Below are 20,186 nucleotides of genomic sequence, written 5' to 3' on the forward strand. Positions count from 1 at the left end.
TATATATAGAACAAAAGACATTTATTGTAAAGTAATCCATTTGAAGTATTTTTTATATGCACTATTAATCATATGCTGAAAATGTCTCTGTTAATGTTTCTGGTCTGGACACACACAACAGATGTACTGACCATCAGACTGTTTTATCATCAGCTTTCAGCAAGAGCTGGCCAGTAAGACACACAAGGACCTGAAGGAAAACAGCAGAGGCACTAAGAGCTCCAGGAGAGAGAAGGAGAAGCTGGACCTGCTGAGACTGGCTCCTGATGCTGTTCAGGTGAGGAACATCCACCTGTCAATCAAAATCAGCAGCAGCTCCACACTTCAATCTTACTGGTCAGGTTCATGTTGATCGAAACAGCAGCTCAGCCTGGATTTGGTCTCCGGTGTGAAGAGATTCATGTACGTGTCTACATTTGATCTTCATGTGAAGATTATTGAGTATGAGAAATGCTCTGTGTGTGTGTGTGTGTGTGATCCTTCATTCCTCGTGTGTTGTGTGTTTGTGTGTGTGTGATCCTTCATTCCTCGTGTGTTGTGTGTTTGTGTGTGTGTGTGTGTGATCCTTCATTCCTCGTGTGTTGTGTGTTTGTGTGTGTGTGTGTGTGTGATCCTTCATTCCTCGTGTGTTGTGTGTTTGTGTGTGTGTGTGTGTGATCCTTCATTCCTCGTGTGTTGTGTGTGTGTGTGTGATCCTTCATTCCTTGTGTGTTGTGTGTGTGTGTGTTGTGTGTGTGTGTGTGTGTGTGTGTGTGTGTGTGTGTCTGGTCTGTAGGTGCCGTTGGAGCACAGCAGAAGTCGATACGCTGCAGTGCCTGCTGGGAAAAAGATGTCAGAGCTGCGTTTCCCTGAGCTCAAAAACACACTTCTGTCCGAGCTGAGAGCAGACGGTGAGAGAAAGAGTGTGTGTGTGTGTGTGCGTGTGTGTGTAGAAATTTGTACCCAAAAGTGAGCAAAACCTGACAGGAAAAGGAAAAATATTTTATTGAGCTGGATCAATGACAAATCTCCCTCACTCAAAGCTTGGCATAAAAATTAGTTTGAGTCTGACCTGTGTTTTACATAAAACTGGAGAGTTTTATGAGGTTTTTGTGTGTGTGTGTGTGTGTTTGTGGTTTTTCTTTATTATGGTCCCTTGTTACGTGGTATATGTTTGTGTTATAATTAAAATGCAATAAACTTTCAATTCAGGTTTATAGTATACTGCTGTTTACAATACAAATCATTGCAAAGCAACTTTTTTTTAAAGTTTCTACAATATTTAGTATTAGCTTATAAGTGATGACTGTCAGTTTATGTGCATATGACAGGAATACATGGAAAATCAATTAAAGACGTAAGCAGATGACAAACACTATTAACAGCAATTATATGATGCAAACACACTTATAGCAATATTTGTTAGTTCTGTATGTTGTTTCAGGATGAAGATCCCAGCAGAAACAGAAACAAATACAGACATCATTAGCATAGCTGCTGATCCAACAAAGTAAAATTAATTAGTTTAACCCAAGCTAAAGAAGAAGAATACACATTTGATCAGATGCAACTACACTCACTTTCAGTACTAGGGCCGCTACTCTTCACGCTTTATATGTTACCCTTGGGAGATATCATCAGGAAACATGGTGTTAGCTTTCACTGTTATGCTGATGATACTCAGCTCTATATTTCTTCGCGGCCCGGTGAAACACACCAATTTGAAAAACTAATGGAATGCATAGTCGATATAAAAAACTGGATGACGAGTTATTTCTTACTGCTAAATTCTGAAAAAACAGAGGTGTTAATTATAGGACCTAAAAACTCTGCTTGTAATAACCTAGAACACTGTCTAAGACTTGATGGTTGCTCTGTCAATTCTTCGTCATCGGTTAGGAACCTAGGTGTGATACTTGATCGCAATCTTTCCTTAGAAAGACACGTTTCTAGCATTTGTAAAACTGCATTTTCCATCTAAAAAATATATCTTAATTATGACCTATGCTCTCAATGTCAAATGCAGAAATGTTAATCCATGCATTTATGACTTCAAGGTTAGATTATTGTAATGCTTTATTGGGTGGTTGTTCTGCACGCTTAGTAAACAAACTACAGCTAGTCCAAAATGCAGCAGCAAGAGTTCTTACTAGAACCAGGAAGTATGACCATATTAGCCCGGTCCTGTCCACACTGCACTGGCTCCCTATCAAACATCGTATAGATTTTAAAATATTGCTTATTACTTATAAAGCCCTGAATGGTTTAGCACCTCAGTATTTGAATGAGCTCCTTTTACATTATACTCCTCTACGTCCGCTACGTTCTCAAAACTCAGGCAATTTGATAATACCTAGAATATCAAAATCAACTGCGGGCGGCAGATCCTTTTCCTATTTGGCGCCTAAACTCTGGAATAACCTACCTAACATTGTTCGGGAGGCAGACACACTCTTGCAGTTTAAATCTAGATTAAAGACCCATCTCTTTAACCTGGCATACACATAACATACTAATATGCTTTTAATATCCAAATCCGTTAAAGGATTTTTAGGCTGCATTAATTAGGTAAACTGGAACCGGAAACACTTCACATAACACCCGATGTACTTGCTACATCATTAGAAGAATGGCATCTACGCTAATATTAGTCTGTTTCTCTCTTGTTCCGAGGTCACCGTGGCCACCAGATCCAGTCTGTATCCAGATCAGAGGGTCACTGCAGTCACCCGGATCCAGTACGTATCCAGACCAGATGGTGGATCAGCACCTAGAAAGGACCTCTACATCCCTGAAAGACAGCGGAGACCAGGACAACTAGAGCCCAGATACAGATCCCCTGTAAAGACCTTGTCTCAGAGGAGCACCAGGACAAGACCACAGGAAACAGATGATTCTTCTGCACAATCTGACTTTGCTGCAGTCTGGAATTGAACTACTGGTTTCGTCTGGTCAGAGGAGAACTGACCCCAACTGAGCCTGGTTTCTCCCAAGGTTTTTTTCTCCATTCTGTCACCGATGGAGTTTCGGTTCCTTGCCGCTGTCGCCTCTGGCTTGCTTAGTTGGGGTCACTTCATCTACAGTGATATCATTGACTTGATTGCAAATAAATGCACAGACACTATTTAACTGAACAGAGATGACATCACTGAATTCAATGATGAACTGCCTTTAACTATCTTTCTGCATTATTGACACACTGTTCTCCTAATGAATGTTGTTCAGTTGCTTTGACGCAATGTATTTTGTTTAAAGAGCTATATAAATAAAGGTGACTTGACTTGACTCACAATTTAAGAGATACATTATTTGAATGCTTGGTGAAAGAGATGTGTTTTTGATCTAGATTTAAACAGAGAGAGTGTGTCTGAACCCCGAACATTATCAGGAAGGCTATTCCAGAGTTTGGGAGCCAAATGTGAGAAAGCTCTACCTCCTTTAGTGGACTTTGCTATCCTAGGAACGACCAAAAGTCCAGTGTTTTGTGACCTTAGGGTGCGTGATGGGTTGTAGCGTGGTAGAAGGCTAGTTAGGTACGCAGGAGCTAAACCATTTAGGGCCTTATAGGTAAGTAATGATAATTTATAACTGATACGGAACTTAATAGGTAGCCAGTGCAGAGACTGTAAAATTGGGGTAATATGATCGCTAGCTGCTGCATTTTGGACTATAAATATAAAATAAATATATAATATAGAAACAATGGAAGTCCTCAATAATAATGTCAAATAGACGTGTGTAAATGAATAATGTTTTTTGTTATAATCTGTTTGTTTTCTCGTAGGAAGACCAAGAGGAAATAAAGAGCAGAAAAACAACAGAATCCCGTCCATAACAGCAGCTGACCTTCAGTCTGACTCCAGCACATAACACACACACACACGCACACACACACACACACACACACACACACACACTCAGTGTTTAACAGTTTGATTTTGTTCTGGTTTTATTTTGGACTCATTCTGATGTGTGAAGATCTGGAGAACTCTGACTTCAGTGAACGTTCAGCTGATCCAAACTCATTGAGTTGATGAGTTTCTGTTCCTCAACAAAGGAACTCAAGGTTTGTTTTGAGCAGCTCTCAAACACAGGGATGAAAATACAGTCGTCTCTCACTGGTCACAGATAAACAGAGTCAGCAGTCATTTGAGAAATATAGGACACATCTCAGTGCAGCAGCAGAAGTACTGTATGATGATGTCTGTCTTTACTGTGCTCGAAGTGACTCGTATCACAGAAACTCATGTGATTCATCCACACTGTGTAAATGTTTATTAAAGCCATCATTACAGCATGAGTATAATGACTTCTATTTTCATATTTGACTGATTAATGGATTGTGTTTAAGAAGCAGCAGGAGTCAGAGGAGAGGCTTGTGGTCAGCTCCAGATCACAGTTTGGACTCCAGCCCGTCCACACGACTGCTGTCACACTCACCGTCTGCTGGAAACACACACTACCTTCAGGAACATCCACATCGACACAGTTACAACTCCTGTTTCACAATACACAATACACTCTATAGCGTTTTACTGGGGTGTGTGTGTGTGTGAGTGTGTTGCCCACCCAGTGTGTGTGTGTGTGTGTGTGTGTGTGTGTGTGTGTGTGTGTGTGTATGTGTATTGCCCACCCCGTGTGTGTGTGTGTCTGTGTGTTGCCCACCCAGTGTGTGTGAGAGTGTGTGTGTGTGTGTGTGTGTGTGTGTTGCCCACCCCGTGTGTGTGTGTGTGTGTTGCCCACCCAGTGTGTGTATTGCCCATTCCGTGTGTGTGTGTGTGTATTGCCCACCCAGTATGTGTGTGTGTGCGTGTGTTGCCCACCCCGTGTGTGTGTGTCCTGCTGCAGTAGTTTGGGTCCGCTGAGGCCGATGGAGAGCGCTCCAATCGGAGCCGTGATGAGAATCGCTAGAACTGCTACAGTCAGAAGATCCAAGCCATAAACCTGAAGCTGCTCGTCTCCAGCACTGCGAGCCATGTCCAGCGCCGAGGAGCCGATAGCCGCCTACACACGCATATGTAGGAGAACAACAGTGATGTCATTTCCTGCTAAACTGATGGACTTCAAGAACGCTTTCATCAGGACTCACTTGTACGGTGGCTTTGGGCATCCAAGCCAGAGATATAAAGATCTTCTCCTTCATATTAAAACCAGCAAACAGAACCACACAGAACGTCACCACAACACGGACCAGCAACCCCACACACAGAGTGGAGACCCCCAGACCTACACACACACACACACACACACACACACAAGACAAGTCTGTCTGTAAACTAGAGCTTTTCCAAGTCAATTCTCATTTCTTTAGACACAAACAAGGCTTGACAGGTAAGTGATATAATACGTGAGTTAGAGTGAAAAAGTTTCTGTGACGGACCGACAGTATAAACGCTGAGAGACGAGATGTTGATTTCTGCTCCAATCAGACCAAACAAGAGCGGCTGAAAGATGTCCCAGATCCGGCCCACCACCGCCGCCACTGGAGCCTGAACACACACACACACACACACACACACACACACACAGTGACGTGGAGTCGGACCACATGAATGACCGAGTGATATCAGAACTCTAGCTGATCTACGAGGAGCTGGATGAGAGATCAGGATATTTGTGACAGTGACAGTGAGAGCAGAACACAGTCTGAACTAGACCTCCTTCACCTTTTGTTCTGCCCAGCTGAGTCCAGCGATGAAGGCCAGGACGAGTGTACAGAGCCCACCAGCGCCGCCCAGACCTGCGGCCAGACTCCCGAAAACACTGAACACAGACAGAGCCAGCAGCAGAGCGCAGCGCCGCAGCAACACATCTGACTACACACACATTCACTACATCAGAGCACATCACAAAGCAAACCCATTCTAGAAGCGTCCCAAGCTCCAGTTTCTGACAGATTTACAGAGTAATGCACTATTTTTAAGATATTCAAATGGGGTTGAGATGAGTTCAGAAAGAGGGCAGCATCAAGATGTTGTTTTCACACAGAGACTGGCAGCAGTAAAATCTGTGCTGCTTTATACATCAATGGTGACAGTTCAGAAATGGGGATTTTTTATGCATGGCTGAAACTCAAGTATTGAAAGTATATTAGTATCTTTAATAGTTATTAGTATCTAAAAGGATTCTGGTTCTTAACAAACGTTTATTTTGGTATAGTCATTTTAAGGCCCTGTATGGTTCAGTTCCAGCGATACTGGGATCTCGATGTAGCTCCATGTGCAAACTGTTGATTCCAAACATATGTTTATGCTGTACTGATAAAGTCATTGTACATTAACAGACTTGTGTATGTGTGTGTGTGTCACCTGATCCTCGCTGGGTAGGAAATGGAGCAGAAGTCCCATGACTCCTCCTGCTAGAACTCCTGCCAGCACCTCCAGAACTCCTTTACCTACATTCATCCACGTCGACCCTTCAGAGAACAAACACTGTTCGGTGCTTTCAGGATTAATGCACCGGGGAAGTCGTGGCCTAATGGTTAGAGAGTCGGACTTGCAATCGAAAGGTTGTGAGTTCGAGTCCCGGGCCGGCAGGAATTGTAGGTGGGGGGAGTGCATGTACAGCTCTTTCTCCACCTTCAATACCACGACTTAGGTGCCCTTGAGCAAGGCATCGAACCCCCAAACTGCTCCCCGGGCGCCACAGCATAAATGATGAACACTGCTCTGGGTGTGTGTTCACAGTGTGTGTGTGTGTTCACTGCTCTGTGTGTGTGCACTTCGGATGGGTTAAATGCAGAGCACGAATTCTGAGTATGGGTCACCACACTTGGCTGAATGTCACTTCACTTTCACTTTTAAACAGAGTGTGTGAGTGTCTGTGTATGTTTGTCTGTCTGTCTGTGTCTGTGTGTGTTTCTGTGTCTGTGTGTGTCTCTGTTTATGTGTGTGTCTGTGTGTGTGTGTCTATGTCTGTCTGCATGTGTATGTCTGTGTCTCTGTGTGTGTCTGTGTGTGTGTGTGTGTGTGTGTGTGTGTGTCTGCGTCTGTCTGTGTCTCTGTTTATGTGTGTGTCTGTCTGTGTCTGTGTGTGTGTCTGTGTGTCTGTCTGTGTCTGTACCTGTCTGTGTCTCTATTTATGTGTGTGTTTGTTTGTGTGTGTGTGTGTGTGTCTGTCTGTGTCTCTGTTTATGTGTGTGTGTGTGTGTGTGTGTGTGTGTGCGTGTCTGTCTATGTGTCTGTCTGTGTCTGTGTGTGTGTGTGTGTGTGAGAGAGCGTGACTGTGTCTGTGTCTTTGTCTGTCTGTGTGTCTGTGTCAGTCTGTGTGTGTGTGTGTCTGTGTGTGTGTGTGTGTCTGTGTGTGTGTGTGTGTGTATGTGTCTGTCTGTGTCTCTGTTTATGTGTGTGTCTGTGTGTCTGTGTCTGTCAGTCTCTGCGCCTGTCTGTGTCTCTGTTTATGTGTGTGTCTGTGTGTGTGTGTCTGTGTCTGCGTCTGTCTGTGTCTCTGTTTATGTGTGTGTCAGTCTGTCTTTGTCTGTGTCTGTGTGTTTGTGTGTGTCTGTGTGTGTGTCTTTGTCTGTGTCTGTGTGTTTGTGTGTGTCTGTGTGTGTGTCTGTCTGTGTCTGTCTGTCTGTGTTGTGTGAGTGTGTGTCTGTGTCTTTGTCTGTGTCTCTGTCTATGTGTGTGTCTGTGTCTCTGTCTGTGTCTGTGTGTGTGTCTGTGTGTTTGTGTGTGTCTGTCTCTGTCTTTGTGTGTGTCTGTGTGTGTGTGTGTGTATGTGTCGTTGTCTGTGTCTGTGTGTCTGTGTGTGTGTCTGTGTGTGTGTGTGTGTGTCTTTCTCTGTGTCTGTCTGTGTCTGTGTGTGTGTCTATCTGTGTGTCTGTGTATGTGTGTGTGTGTGTGTGTCTGTGTGTGTGTGTCTGTCTGTGTCTGTGTATGTGTATGTGTCTGTGTGTGTGTGTGTCTGTGTCTCTGCTTATGTGTGTGTCTGTGTGTGTGTCTGTCTGTGTCTCTGTTTATGTGTGTGTCTGTGTGTGTGTGTCTGTGTCTGTGTGTGTGTCTGTGTCTGTCTGTGTCTCTGTTTATGTGTGTGTCTGTGTGTGTGTGTCTGTGTCTGCGTCTGTCTGTGTTTCATTTTATGTGTGTGTCAGTCTGTGTCTGTCTGTGTCTGTGTGTGTGTGTGTGTGTGTGTGTGTGTGTGTCTGTGTCTTTGTCTGTGTCTGTGTGTATGTGTGTGTGTGTGTGTGTGTTTTTGTGACATATCAGATTTTTCAAAACACTTATAAATCATACAGAATGAGTTTTTTTGAGAAAGTAAAAATGCACAAAGTTTCCTGTGAGGGTTAGGGTTAGGTGTAGGGTTGGTGAAGGGACATAGAATATACAGTTTCTACAGAATAAAAACCATTACACCTATGGGATGAACACACTTTACACAAAAACAAACATGTGTGTGTGTGTGTGTGTGTGTGTTACCGGTCCCGAAGGCGATGCCCAGGCATGTGGTGAATCCAGTGATGGCGAGGATGTCGTCGAAGCTCCCAGCAGCCATCAGAAGTGTGGGAACTCCTTTCTGAACCCCGAATCCTTCCGTCTGCAGGAGCAACATGGACGGAACCACCACAGCCGGAGACACAGCGGCCAGAACAAAACTACACACAGCATTCACCAATCAGACCCTTCACTTCTTCAGTGTGAACGAACCTTTTAACCATGAAAACTGACAGAAGACCAACACTGAACGATCTGTTACCCGAGCATGAAGCTCCATATCCAGGGCAATCCCAGCAGAAAATGAGCCACTACAGCCACCGTACACGCCTCTGTAAGACACGGGCCGACAGCAACCCTCACACACACCGCCTTCAGACGCCGCAGGGCCTGGACACACACACACACACACGTCTGTTTGATTATATTAGTGAGTTCATCTCATTCTTCAATAACAAATATCATTAAATATATAGTTGTATTCTCTTCATTGTGTGCCAAAAATATAAATGTTATAAACAGCACTTTTAACATAATAATAAAGCAGCAGGACAGGATAAAATCACAAACTACAGATAAACAGAAACAGAAGCTGGGGACATTCAGCAAAAGGTTACTGTCAGCTGTGTTTCTGTAAATGGAAGGGACACATTATTATGATCTCATTATATTTCATGTTCTTAAAAGACAACATTCAAGGTAAACAAAAAATGTAAAATTCAAAAACTGATTTCTGTATTATTGTGCTCCGGCATGCAGGTGCATCGTTAAGTATTTTAAGTTTAATAACAAACACATTGGTTTCAGTTCATTATATTTACACAATGTCAAATTCTTTGGAAATGAATGTAAATAAAGTCTGAAGCTTCTCATGACAGCGGTCAGGACAGAGATCCTTTATTCCCCACATCTGTCAAGTTGTTGAAGGATTTATGGTATATTTTTTAATTTATATAAATAAATACTTTTCAAATAGATTTTTATACAAAAACAGGTTTTTATGTAAAATTCACTTAATATTAGACCCACATTTCTAACTTTTATTCATAGGGATAACTTGGACAATTTGACATGGTTGAGTGTAAGATTTCTGCCCAATATTGGAAAATTTAGTAAAAAAAAAAAAAAAGAAGATCCCTTTCACCACTAGATGGCAGCAGAGCTCCACGGTGTCATATCTGCTGTTTTACTACGAGATCTTTTCTCAAGGTTTGATTCTTATCTACATATTCTGAAAACACAAAAATGTTTAGCAGTTTTAACAACTCTTTTTCAGTAATGTTACTATATGATTATAAAATCAAACCTGAATAAGATGTTACAAAGAGAAAAGTTGGAGTCTTTAGAGTTTATCATTTATTTAAATCATCTATTTTTCATATAATCATAGAAATTTAATCTACACCAGTAACTAACTGTAAGAGAACAAAAATGAACATAAATGAACCGTTATACATAAACCTCTGCAGCCATCTAGGGGTAAAAGGGTTTTTATTTTTAAAACTCCATTTTCCAAAACATGGACAAAAATAAACCTATTTAATAAAGGTTCAGGTTCGTTTCTCATTCTGGAGAACCACATCTCCTGAATACACTGGAGTGTGGAATATCTGCACAATCACTGTACGATCTCTCGCAGAGAGACTTTAAAGATTCAGAGAAAGCAGAGTAAAGATATAAAGTAGCAAGTACCACACACATGTGTTTCAAATAAATGTTACACCACACTGCTGCTGTTGTTCTTTCAATAAGACAATTTAAAGGGTATAATAAATGAAATGTCAAACGAATACACAATAATAAACCCTTGTTTTTATCAAAAGTACATCATGACACCACTTAACATATAAAAAGGTGTAACAATTTACCCAGTTTAATAAAATAAATGAACACTAATAAAACAAAGTAACGAACTGACTCGTGGATTTTTTTCCACAGCATGCTAAAGTTTTAGACTATGAGCTATTCACACTTCCCATAAAGGACTGATTATGGGATGGTTCTTATGTATTGCAAACATGATACTTGACTATGAACTGCTGCTAATCATTATTTATTTGTCTGTAATATTCTGACCATTGGTGCCTGTCTCACACCTAGATTTCCTACACTTCTTCATTTCATCGTTGTTGTGTTTAGGGGATATATTCATGAGTGTGTTCAGAAACAGTGCACCGTCGCTCAGCCTTTTCAAACTTCTTTTTACCTCCAAGCAAAGAAAGAAAACGAACTTCATTTGAAGTATATCAGGACCTTTATCCTCACTCTGGATGAGTACAGTTCTTGGAGAGCGGGGAGAGTTTATTCTGTATAGTCTTCTGAGGTCTGATTCGGTGTCTGAGCTGAACCAGACAGATATAGAAGTGCAGAGGACAGATTCAAAGACGGCTGAGTAGAACTGCTTCAGCTGGTGAACGAAAGCACAGCCTCTGCTGGGATCTTCTTCACAACGGAGTCTATATGAGTCTATAAGTCCTTGTCTGCAGATGTTGGAGGATAAAGTGCAGACCCATGCTGACTACATCATCCACAGACCTGTTTGCTCGGTAAGTAAACTTCAGGGGTCCAGCAAGGGTCCAGTAATGGACCTCCTTGCCTCCTTGAAGGAAAGACTTGACACTGTCTAAGACTTGATGGCTGCTCTGTCAGTTCTTCGTCATCAGTTAGGAACCTAGGTGTGCTATTTGATCGCAATCTTTCCTTAGAAAGACACGTTTCTAGCATTTGTAAAACTGCATTTTTCCATCTTGAAAATATATCTAAATTATGACCTATGCTCCCAATTAAAAGTGCTATATAAATAAAGGTGGGTTGACTTGACTTGACATACATACAGCAGCGTTGAGTCCCAGACCAGCTCTGGTGAGAATCACGGCAAGAGAAACGTTCCTCAAAGCTGCAGACCAGTTCTGATCAATATACACCGCGTCTGTGACGTACGGCACATTACGCAACACCACACCGGCCAGCAGCATCCCTGAAACACACACACACAATATACGACATCAAGTTCACAGATACTGAATGCACAAGCATGCATTTATACAAAAACAATCATAAAATGCATTCACAACAATCTCATCAGATAAAGGGTTATTTGTCTTAAATAACTAGTGCTACTTTAGCACACATTCGCCGTTGTTTACCCAGTAGAGCTGGTACTGGAGGGCTTCTGGGTAATCTGAAGACACTGATGAGTTTTCCTCCACACACGGCCGACAGGAACAGAATCACCAGGCCGAAGAGGTTCTGTCCCGGAAGACACGCAGGTCCCGTCACGGCCCAGACCACCCCGAACACCAGCAGCCCCAACAGAGCTGAAACACACTCAACACCACATTCATCTCCAGAGAGCGTTTATTATCCAGTCCTAAATCTGTACAGACCGTTTCAACTGACTGATCGTCTTATCATGAAATATCTATGTCACGGTCATTATACTGTATATGGACTGTAGCGTTAGTGGAGAACTGGCTGTCTGATGTCGCCTGGTTTCTCCATTAGGGTTCTCCATTATCCAACATCAAATGTATTTCATTTCTTGCCATGGCACGCTAGAGGACTCAAGATATGATGCACTATTATTCTATTATTCTATGACTACTTGCAATAAACCCCTCAGTTGAGCTGCTTAGTTAATGATATGATCAATATTTTATCCCTTGTATTTATACCCAACATTTAAACATGTCAGTAATGGACATCACTATAGGCTAGTAACTAATTATACAACTACAATAAGTATGTCCAAATTCAAACACATGCAAAAAGTATACTCACGTAATGTGATATAAATTATATGCTATATATCTCAAATGCTTCTTCATATTGTTGCAAAATGTATCATCCAGCTATAATCTGATAAATACTAATATAAGTCATAAAGATATTAAGATAGTATGAACATTAAAATCACGAATTTCTGTAAAGCTGCTTGGAAACACTTATACTGTGAAAAGAGCTATAAAAGTTCAAACATTTTTGAAGAGAAAAATAACAGCGACACATACCTTTAGTAATGACGGAAGCAGAGAAGCCATGTGGTTTGTAGCGGAGCAGTTTACCACAGTATTCCGATGGTTTGGATGCTGTTTTCTGACCTGAGAGAAACAATAGGTTACTTTTCACCACCCTGGTTCTCTGAAAGTGGTAAGATCCACTTGTGAGGAAGGCATCCGTACAGAAGCATCTAATTGCACCAAGTCTGGCTTGACAGACAGGAGCGTGTGCCCAATGGCAGGTAAGGGGTCGCCCCTTAACCGAGCGCATAAAGCCCCTGCCCAGAGGAGAATGGAGGAGAGTGAAAAGCAGACAGCTCAAGCACCTCACAAGTGAATACTGGGAAGCATTTTGGCATAAAGGGCAGGTTAGGCCTGAGAGAAACTCAGTGCATGAAGGATAATCAGAGAGTGCATGTAAATGACTGACATGTTTGATTGCTGCCGAGGCCAGGAGCAGAGCTGTCTTGAGGGACAGAAGCTTAAGGGAGATATCAAGATACTGTTGAGACAAGGCGTCCAGCACCATGGAGAAGACTTAGACACTTCCTGTTCCTGTCTGCCTGCTGCAGAGTGGTTTGTGATTGTAGCTCTCCTTTTCTGTTGAATCTCTATCTTACTATCACTCTCTGTTGTCTAAAGTGATATTATATAAACTTAATTCCCATCATATATCCGATATTATCTATTAAACTAATTTGACTAATCTGAGCGTTTGATTTAAATCGCCAGTGCAGTATGCTACAGCGCGTGAGAATTCATTAGCCGGTTAGCTTGATATTTATGTTTGCATCCGAGTTTCTATTCATGTCTATTACCGGTTTCTTTCTTTTTTTTTCTTTTTTTGCCTCTTTTCTCTTCTGTCTCATGCCATTTTTCATGAGTTCATCTAACTACAATGGTAAGTCAGAATCTTTCATCAAGCATTGTGAGTAATGGCTTCTCCTGCTATCGTTGTTTGCAGTGCTTGCCACATGTATAGTTTATCTCTTTTTCCGCTTCCGGCTTCGCAAGCGTTTGGACGTTCTAGCTTACTGCTGTGCACTTTGCTTCTTGTTTCTATAATTCTCTCTGATTTTTCTAAGATATTTACTTCAGCAGATCAGCACAGTGCTCAAACAACAGATTTTTGGCACAAATACTAAAACTAAAAACTCTTTGATACTGGAATAATACTACAAAAAGAAGACTTTGTCTCCCACTGCTAACAGCTTACATTCCTGTGACGCGATAACAACTGCCTACATTCAAACAGAAGAGAGAGAAAATGCCTCCTGTTGGATTTACTTGTTGCATGAACTGCTGCAAACTTCTACAAAGGATTGTGATTCTTGAAACAAAGTTACTTTCTGGACTTCCAAAACAGACGGAACACTCAGCAGACCGTCGTCATGGACCCTCTCAGCATACAGCCGGTGAGACCCATGAATCTGCTGAATCTCAACAGTTTATACCAAGTGTAGAGGAACAAGCCGAAACTGATCACCACACTAATCGATGGCACAAACAGGGAGCGAGACCCAAAGGAACACGAGACATCAGATTGTCACGAGTTTCTTGTATTGCTGCCATTGCTTCCTCTACCCCAGATTCGACTATGACAAGGCTTGTGAATACTGGTATTCTACCACCCCCTATACATCTGGAGAACAGATTTCAAGCATTAATAAATGTGGGTGAGGAATCCCCAAATGTATTTAAACATGGATCTGATCAGCCAGCAGCTAACACCGCTACTAACAGGCGCTCAAGGACGAGCAGACAGCAGCTTTCAGCTCAGAGTGCAGCCGAGCCCAGGACTCTGATAGTGGGTGACTCTGTTATCAGAAACATCCGTAGCAGGACTACAACAACATGCTGCCTTCCTCAAGCAACGGTCTCTGATGTGAACAAGGAACTTCAGAACATTCTGATGAAGCACAAGACTGCAAATCAAATCATCATCCATGTGGGGTAGAATGATATTCGGAAAGAGCAGTCAGAACTCCTTAGGAAGGACTTCAGTGAACTCTTTGAAACACTTCGAAGACTCAAAGTTCAGTCGTTCATCAGTGGACCACTCCCAGCAGGGGAACAATATGTTTTCACGGATGCTTGGGCTGAACACATGGCTACAAAGATCTTGTAATATAAAAGGAGTAAATTTCATCAACAACTTCAATTTTCTCTGGGGCCATAGACAATTGTTTAAACCGGATGGCCTCCACCCAAACAAACTTGGTGCAAGAGTGTTTAAGGACAATATCTACTTCTCCCTCCATCATCCTTCAGCAGAGTGTGTCCATCCATTCAGCACACACACACCGGGTCCGGGTCATCATGTGGTTGACATATCCCACAAGGACACTGATAACACCATGCAGCCAAAACAAGCACTGCTGATAGACAATATCCCGGCTGAGCCCTGCCCACAGAGCTCACAGACTGACTGTGAATGTTAATGTTAAGAATGTTACTGATGATATTGCTCCAGTAATAGTCAGTAATAAAATTAGCAGACAGAAATCAGTTTGGAGAAGATCAACAGCAGTTCAGAGAATGAAAAGACAATGCAGAAAAGCCGAGCGGATGTGGAGGAAGACGAAACTTGAAATTCACTATAGCATATATAAAGACAGACTTCATGCTTTTAATGTGAAACTAGCCACAGCTAGACAGAATTTCTTCTCAAATCTTATAAACAGTAACTTAAATAACACTCGTACTCTTTTTGCCACTGTAGAGAGACTGACAAACCCCCCAAGTCAGATTCCCAGTGAAATGCTATCAGACAGCAAATGCAATGAGTTTGCTTCTTTCTTTTCTGAGAAGATCATAAATATCAGGAAGCACATCCTCAAGTAATGCAGAGGTCAGACAGATTCTGCCAAACTATCAAAAATATACTATGTCTGTTTTTGAAGAAATTTCTAGCACAACTGTGGAAGAAATAGTGCATCACCTAAAATCATCAACCTGTTGTCTTGACACACTTCCAACACCTTTTTTCAAAAGTGTGCTTGTATGCTTAGAAGCAGATCTTTTAGAAGTGGTGAACGCCTCACTTCTTTCTGGGACATTTCCAAACTCTCTAAAAAATGCAGTTGTTAAACCCTTTGTTAATCTTGATAACACTATTTTGAGCAATTATAGACCAATATCTAATCTTCCTTTTATAGGCAATATTATAGAAAAGGTAGTTTTAAATCAGCTGAACAAATACTTAAACTCAAATGGACACCGGGGGCCTGTTCTTCGTATGTCACTAACTCAGTTAGCTGGATTTGATTGTTGACGATTTGGCGTGATCTTGGATCATTTGGTTCTTCGAAGCTCATCCCGGAGCTGCTGTCATAGCAACAGGTCCGTCACGGGAGCAGCTTATTTCATGTAAACAGGATTAGATTGCTTCTTTTCAACCAGAAACTGATAAATATGTCTGCTACCACCACTACTTTATTGCAAGAGTATCGTACTGATCCAGGGACAATAATTTAAAATAATAATCATTTAAAAAATTATTTAAAATTAATATAAAAATGCTGTGTATTCCATAACAGCCTACTATAGACAGCCAGTTTAACTCACTGAAAAATTTATTTGTCATAAGTATTACTTCATAATTGTAGTAGAGTCTTACACACATGCTATACAGATAATAGAGTCGTGCATTATTTTGACTGATGATGATATTATTAGAGTGGCTTGATGGAGCACAGGAGATGCAGATAACATGATATTGACCCTTAAGAAACTTTCATTAATGCTGTTACGTAACAAATCTGTCCCAATATAAAATGAAATGAATAGATAATTTCTACACTGAAATAAAAATGTAAAGACTGCACAACTATTATAAATTGTGAATCTAAATTATTGGGAATCATGAAAGAAAATTCTAATAAAATAAAAACATGCATCTATTATCTGTTTCATGTATCTATTATAACATTTATGTAGTTTCGTTTGCTTGGCTGTTTCCTTATAAAAGTCCAGAAATTTGTCAAGTTTTTCGTCAGTTGTCATTTTAAATGATATGACGTCATTACATTGCCGTCTTGCCACCAGCCAATCGCTGTACTGCTGATCATGGTTTCGAGTATCGATACTTATCCCCTTTTAAGCCAACACATGAACGCGCACTTATCTCAGATAACTCAATCCAGCAATACTAATCATACACAACAGGTGTGTTCGAAGAACCCAATTAGCCGGATCAAGATTAGCACGATGATATCATCTTGGATGTGTCATTTGATCTCGGATGTAATAAGCGACGTATGAAGAACGGGCCCCTGGACAATTTTCAATCTGGTTTACGACCACATCACAGCACAGAGACAGCACTCATTAAGATAATAAATTATATACACTTAAATTGTGACTCTGGCAAAAATATTGGTGCTGGTATGGCTACATCTCAGTGCTGCGTTTGACACTGTCGATCATAACATACTTCTAGAGAGACTGGAAAACTTGATTGGGCTTTCTGGGATGGTACTCAAATGGTTCAGGTCATACTTAGAAGGGAGAGGCTATTATGTGAGTATAGGAGATCATAAGTCTAAGTGGACGTCCATGACATGCGGAGTCCCACAAGGCTCAATTCTTGCACCGCTCTTGTTTAGCCTGTATATGCTCCTACTAAGTTAAATAATGAGAAAGAACCACAGCTATGCTGATGATACCCAGATTTACCTAGCCTTATCTCCAAATGACTACAGCCCCATTGACTCCCTCTGCCAATGCATTGATGAAATTAATAGTTGGATGTGCCAGAACTTTCTTCAGTTAAACAAGCAAAAAACTGAAGTCATTGCATTTGGAAACAAAGATGAAGTTTTCAAGGTGAATGCATACCTTGACTCTAGGGGTCAAAAAACTAAAAATCAAGTCAGGAATCTTGGTGAGATTCTGGACACAGACCTTAGTTTCAGTAGTCATGTCAAAGCAGTAACTAAATCAGCATACTATCATTTAAAAACAGGGAGAGTCTGAAAGCTGTTTAAATAGTCCACTAAAGTGAGTCAGGTGCAGGAGCAATCAGGGCCAGGTATGTGAGCATGTGTGTGTGTGTCTGTGTGTGTGAGTGTGTGTGTGTGTGTGTGTGTGGTCCAGACTGAAGTTCAAAACTCGGGAGAGAGCTCCCTCTTATGGTGAACAGAGGCACAGTGGGAGTCTCGTTTGTGACAGACAGTCACTTTAAGATAATATAACTATACTTTACACTACAGTAACCTATTTTCACCCTACTCTTTGAAATCATTATTGCATTACAGTATGTTGTTTTAAACCCCAAATATTTTACTTAGGCATAAATTAGGTAACCCGGAACCGGAAACACTTCACATAACACCCGATGTACTTGCTACATCATTAGAAGAATGGCATCTACGCTAATATTAGTCTGTTTCTCTCTTGTCCCAGAGGACACCGTGGCCACCAGATCCAGTCTGTGTCCAGATCAGAGGGTCACTGCAGTCACCCGGATCCAGTACGTATTCAGACCAGATGGTGGATCAGCACCTAGAAAGGACCTCTACATCCCTGAAAGACAGCGGAGACCAGGACAACTAGAGCCCCAGATACAGATCCCCTGTAAAGACCTTGTCTCAGAGGAGCACCAGGACAAGACCACAGGAAACAGATGATTCTTCTGCACAATCTGACTTTGCTGCAGTCTGGAATTGAACTACTGGTTTCGTCTGGTCAGAGGAGAACTGACCCCAACTGAGCCTGGTTTCTCCCAAGGTTTTTTTCTCCATTCTGTCACCGATGGAGTTTCAGTTCCTTGCCGCTGTCGCCTCTGGCTTGCTTAGTTAGGGTCACTTCATCTACAGCGATATCATTGACTTGATTGCAAATAAATGCACAGACACTATTTCAACTGAACAGAGATGACATCACTGAATTCAATGATGAACTGCCTTTAACTATCATTTTGCATTATTGACACACTGTTTTCCTAATGAATGTTGTTCAGTTGCTTTGACGCAGTCTGTTCTGTATAAAGCGCTATATAAATAAAGGTTACTTGACTTGTCTTATAACTTTATTATATTTTACTTATAACTTCATTATAATTCTTCCTTCATAATTCTGTAGTTATTTGTTATGTTGATTGTAAAATAATAATAATAATAATAATAAATTTAAAAATTAAAAGTAGTTTCAATGTAACTTGCTACTTTTTCAGAATGGTAAGTAACTACTTTAATTTACGAGTAGCTTGTAGCTGGTCAAGCTACAGTTTCAGAGTAGCTTCCCCAACACTGATTCTGTGTGTTGTTGTGATGTGTGTGTGTGTAAGAGCGTGTGCGTGTGTGTTTGTGTGTGTGTGTGTGTGTGTTTTGTCTGTGTGTTGTGTGTGTTTTGTTGGTTACTCACATGTTTCTGTTTGTTCTGCTGTAAGTCTTTCCTCACCCATTTCTTTAGATGTCTCTAAGTGAACTTCGACCCACGTGAACCTACACACACACACACACACACACACACACACAGAGTTTAATCATTAAAGCATGCCGATTCCTTCAGTTATACTTCATAGCATCATAATTCTCAATGTTATCTATCTTGTTGATAAAAAAGATTCAGGTTTTGAATATCTTTTAAAGTTTTGTTTTGGAAGTTAATGAAAATAAATTACAAAAATGTAACATTCATGAATGTAGATTATCAAAAAAAAAAAATCATAAAATCTAATGAAACTGAATTTCATTATTGCGTAATCCTGCATATTATTATCTAAACATATTAATTATTAGGTAATGGAACTATCTAAAGTGGGGTTCCTCAAATGCTGTTCTGTAGATTTCAGCTCAAACTTTGATTAAACCCACGTGAATGACCTAATTAAGCAGAAGGACTAGAACATTACAGACAGGTGAGTTTGATCAGGGTTTGAGCTGAACTCTGAACCTCAGTCTAAAGTTTACTAACACTAACCTGATTCTTAATCCCAACAGAATTGTTCAATCCCACATTCATTCATTCATCTGTAAATCTGTTCATCAGGATCACAAACTCACTGGTGACTTCATTCACTTCACTGGAAAACTGTACTAACTAGTACTGTTAACATGAACTAAACTCCCCTGCTAACAAAAACATGTTCTAAAAACATTTGGCTAATGCTTCAAAAGTTATGTAAACGTCATCTCTGAACATCTCTGAAACTAGAACCGTTCAAGAACCATCAGATGAATGTCATTAAAAGGCTTCAGAAAAAATGGATGACATATAAATAATGTTTTTGTGTTAATGTTTGAAAACATTATTAAAGACCAAATAACTTTGAGCATTCTATTAACCCTGTTATAAGAACATTTGTTCAAAACTTTCAGAGAACCAGACTAAAGGTTAATGGTACGATTCACTTTAGGCTCTTTAACTGACACACTGACTAGAAGTAAACATCATAACTTTAAATAACAATATATGACCTTAACCCTTCATGTCATTGCAATGCACACAACCTTACCCTAACCCAAAATAAGTTTTTGGGTGGTTTTGTCAGGTTTAGCTCACTTCTGAAGGCAAATCTGTCCCTAAAATATGGTAAAAAGGAACACATCAGCAATAACAGCAATATACTGCTCAGGACAACACAAATAAAACAAACAGAAAATGAACATCAATCTCACCTGCTGAAAGCTCTGTGAGAAGCAGCGGCTGATTCACACACACACACACACACACACACACAGATGTCTCACAGCACATGATGTGTGTGAATCAGTGTGTGTGTTCATCACATGAGCTCTGCTCATCACAGCATCTGATGTACACCTCAGACACT

The 20,186-nt window shown here is 40.9% G+C and overlaps 1 protein-coding gene across 1 annotated transcript; it reads right to left on the reverse strand.

The window, feature by feature from the left end:
- Positions 1-4,196: 4,196 nt before the first annotated feature.
- LOC113065786 (sodium/hydrogen exchanger 9B2) lies at positions 4,197-20,182 on the reverse strand. The gene is made up of 14 exons (XM_026237308.1): positions 20,032-20,182; positions 19,869-19,935; positions 18,776-18,855; positions 12,422-12,511; positions 11,558-11,728; positions 11,246-11,388; positions 8,674-8,801; positions 8,397-8,572; positions 6,288-6,394; positions 5,646-5,795; positions 5,360-5,468; positions 5,069-5,205; positions 4,803-4,983; positions 4,197-4,425 (listed from the first exon to the last, which is right to left on the reverse strand). Exons 3-14 carry the CDS (start codon positions 18,813-18,815, stop codon positions 4,373-4,375), a joined length of 1,485 nt encoding a protein of 494 aa, XP_026093093.1. The 5' UTR covers positions 18,816-18,855; positions 19,869-19,935; positions 20,032-20,182; the 3' UTR covers positions 4,197-4,372.
- Between the last annotated feature and the right edge of the window lie 4 nt (positions 20,183-20,186).

Source organism: Carassius auratus, chromosome 48 (genome assembly GCF_003368295.1).
Source record: "Carassius auratus strain Wakin chromosome 48, ASM336829v1, whole genome shotgun sequence".
NCBI classification, from domain to species: Eukaryota; Metazoa; Chordata; class Actinopteri; order Cypriniformes; family Cyprinidae; genus Carassius; species Carassius auratus.

What these genes read in the sequence shown, in the direction of transcription:
- LOC113065786 (XM_026237308.1), bottom strand. Translation starts at nt 18,815, where the DNA reads ATGGGTGAGGAAAGACTTACAGCAGAACAAACAGAAACAT. An exon ending in AGCAGAACAAACAGAAACAT is followed by an intron (nt 12,512 to 18,775) that starts GTGAGTAACCAA and finishes TGTTTCTCTCAG; the next exon opens with GTCAGAAAACAGCATCCAAA. An exon ending in TCCTACCCAGCGAGGATCAG is followed by an intron (nt 5,796 to 6,287) that starts GTGACACACACA and finishes ATGTGTGTGTAG; the next exon opens with TCAGATGTGTTGCTGCGGCG.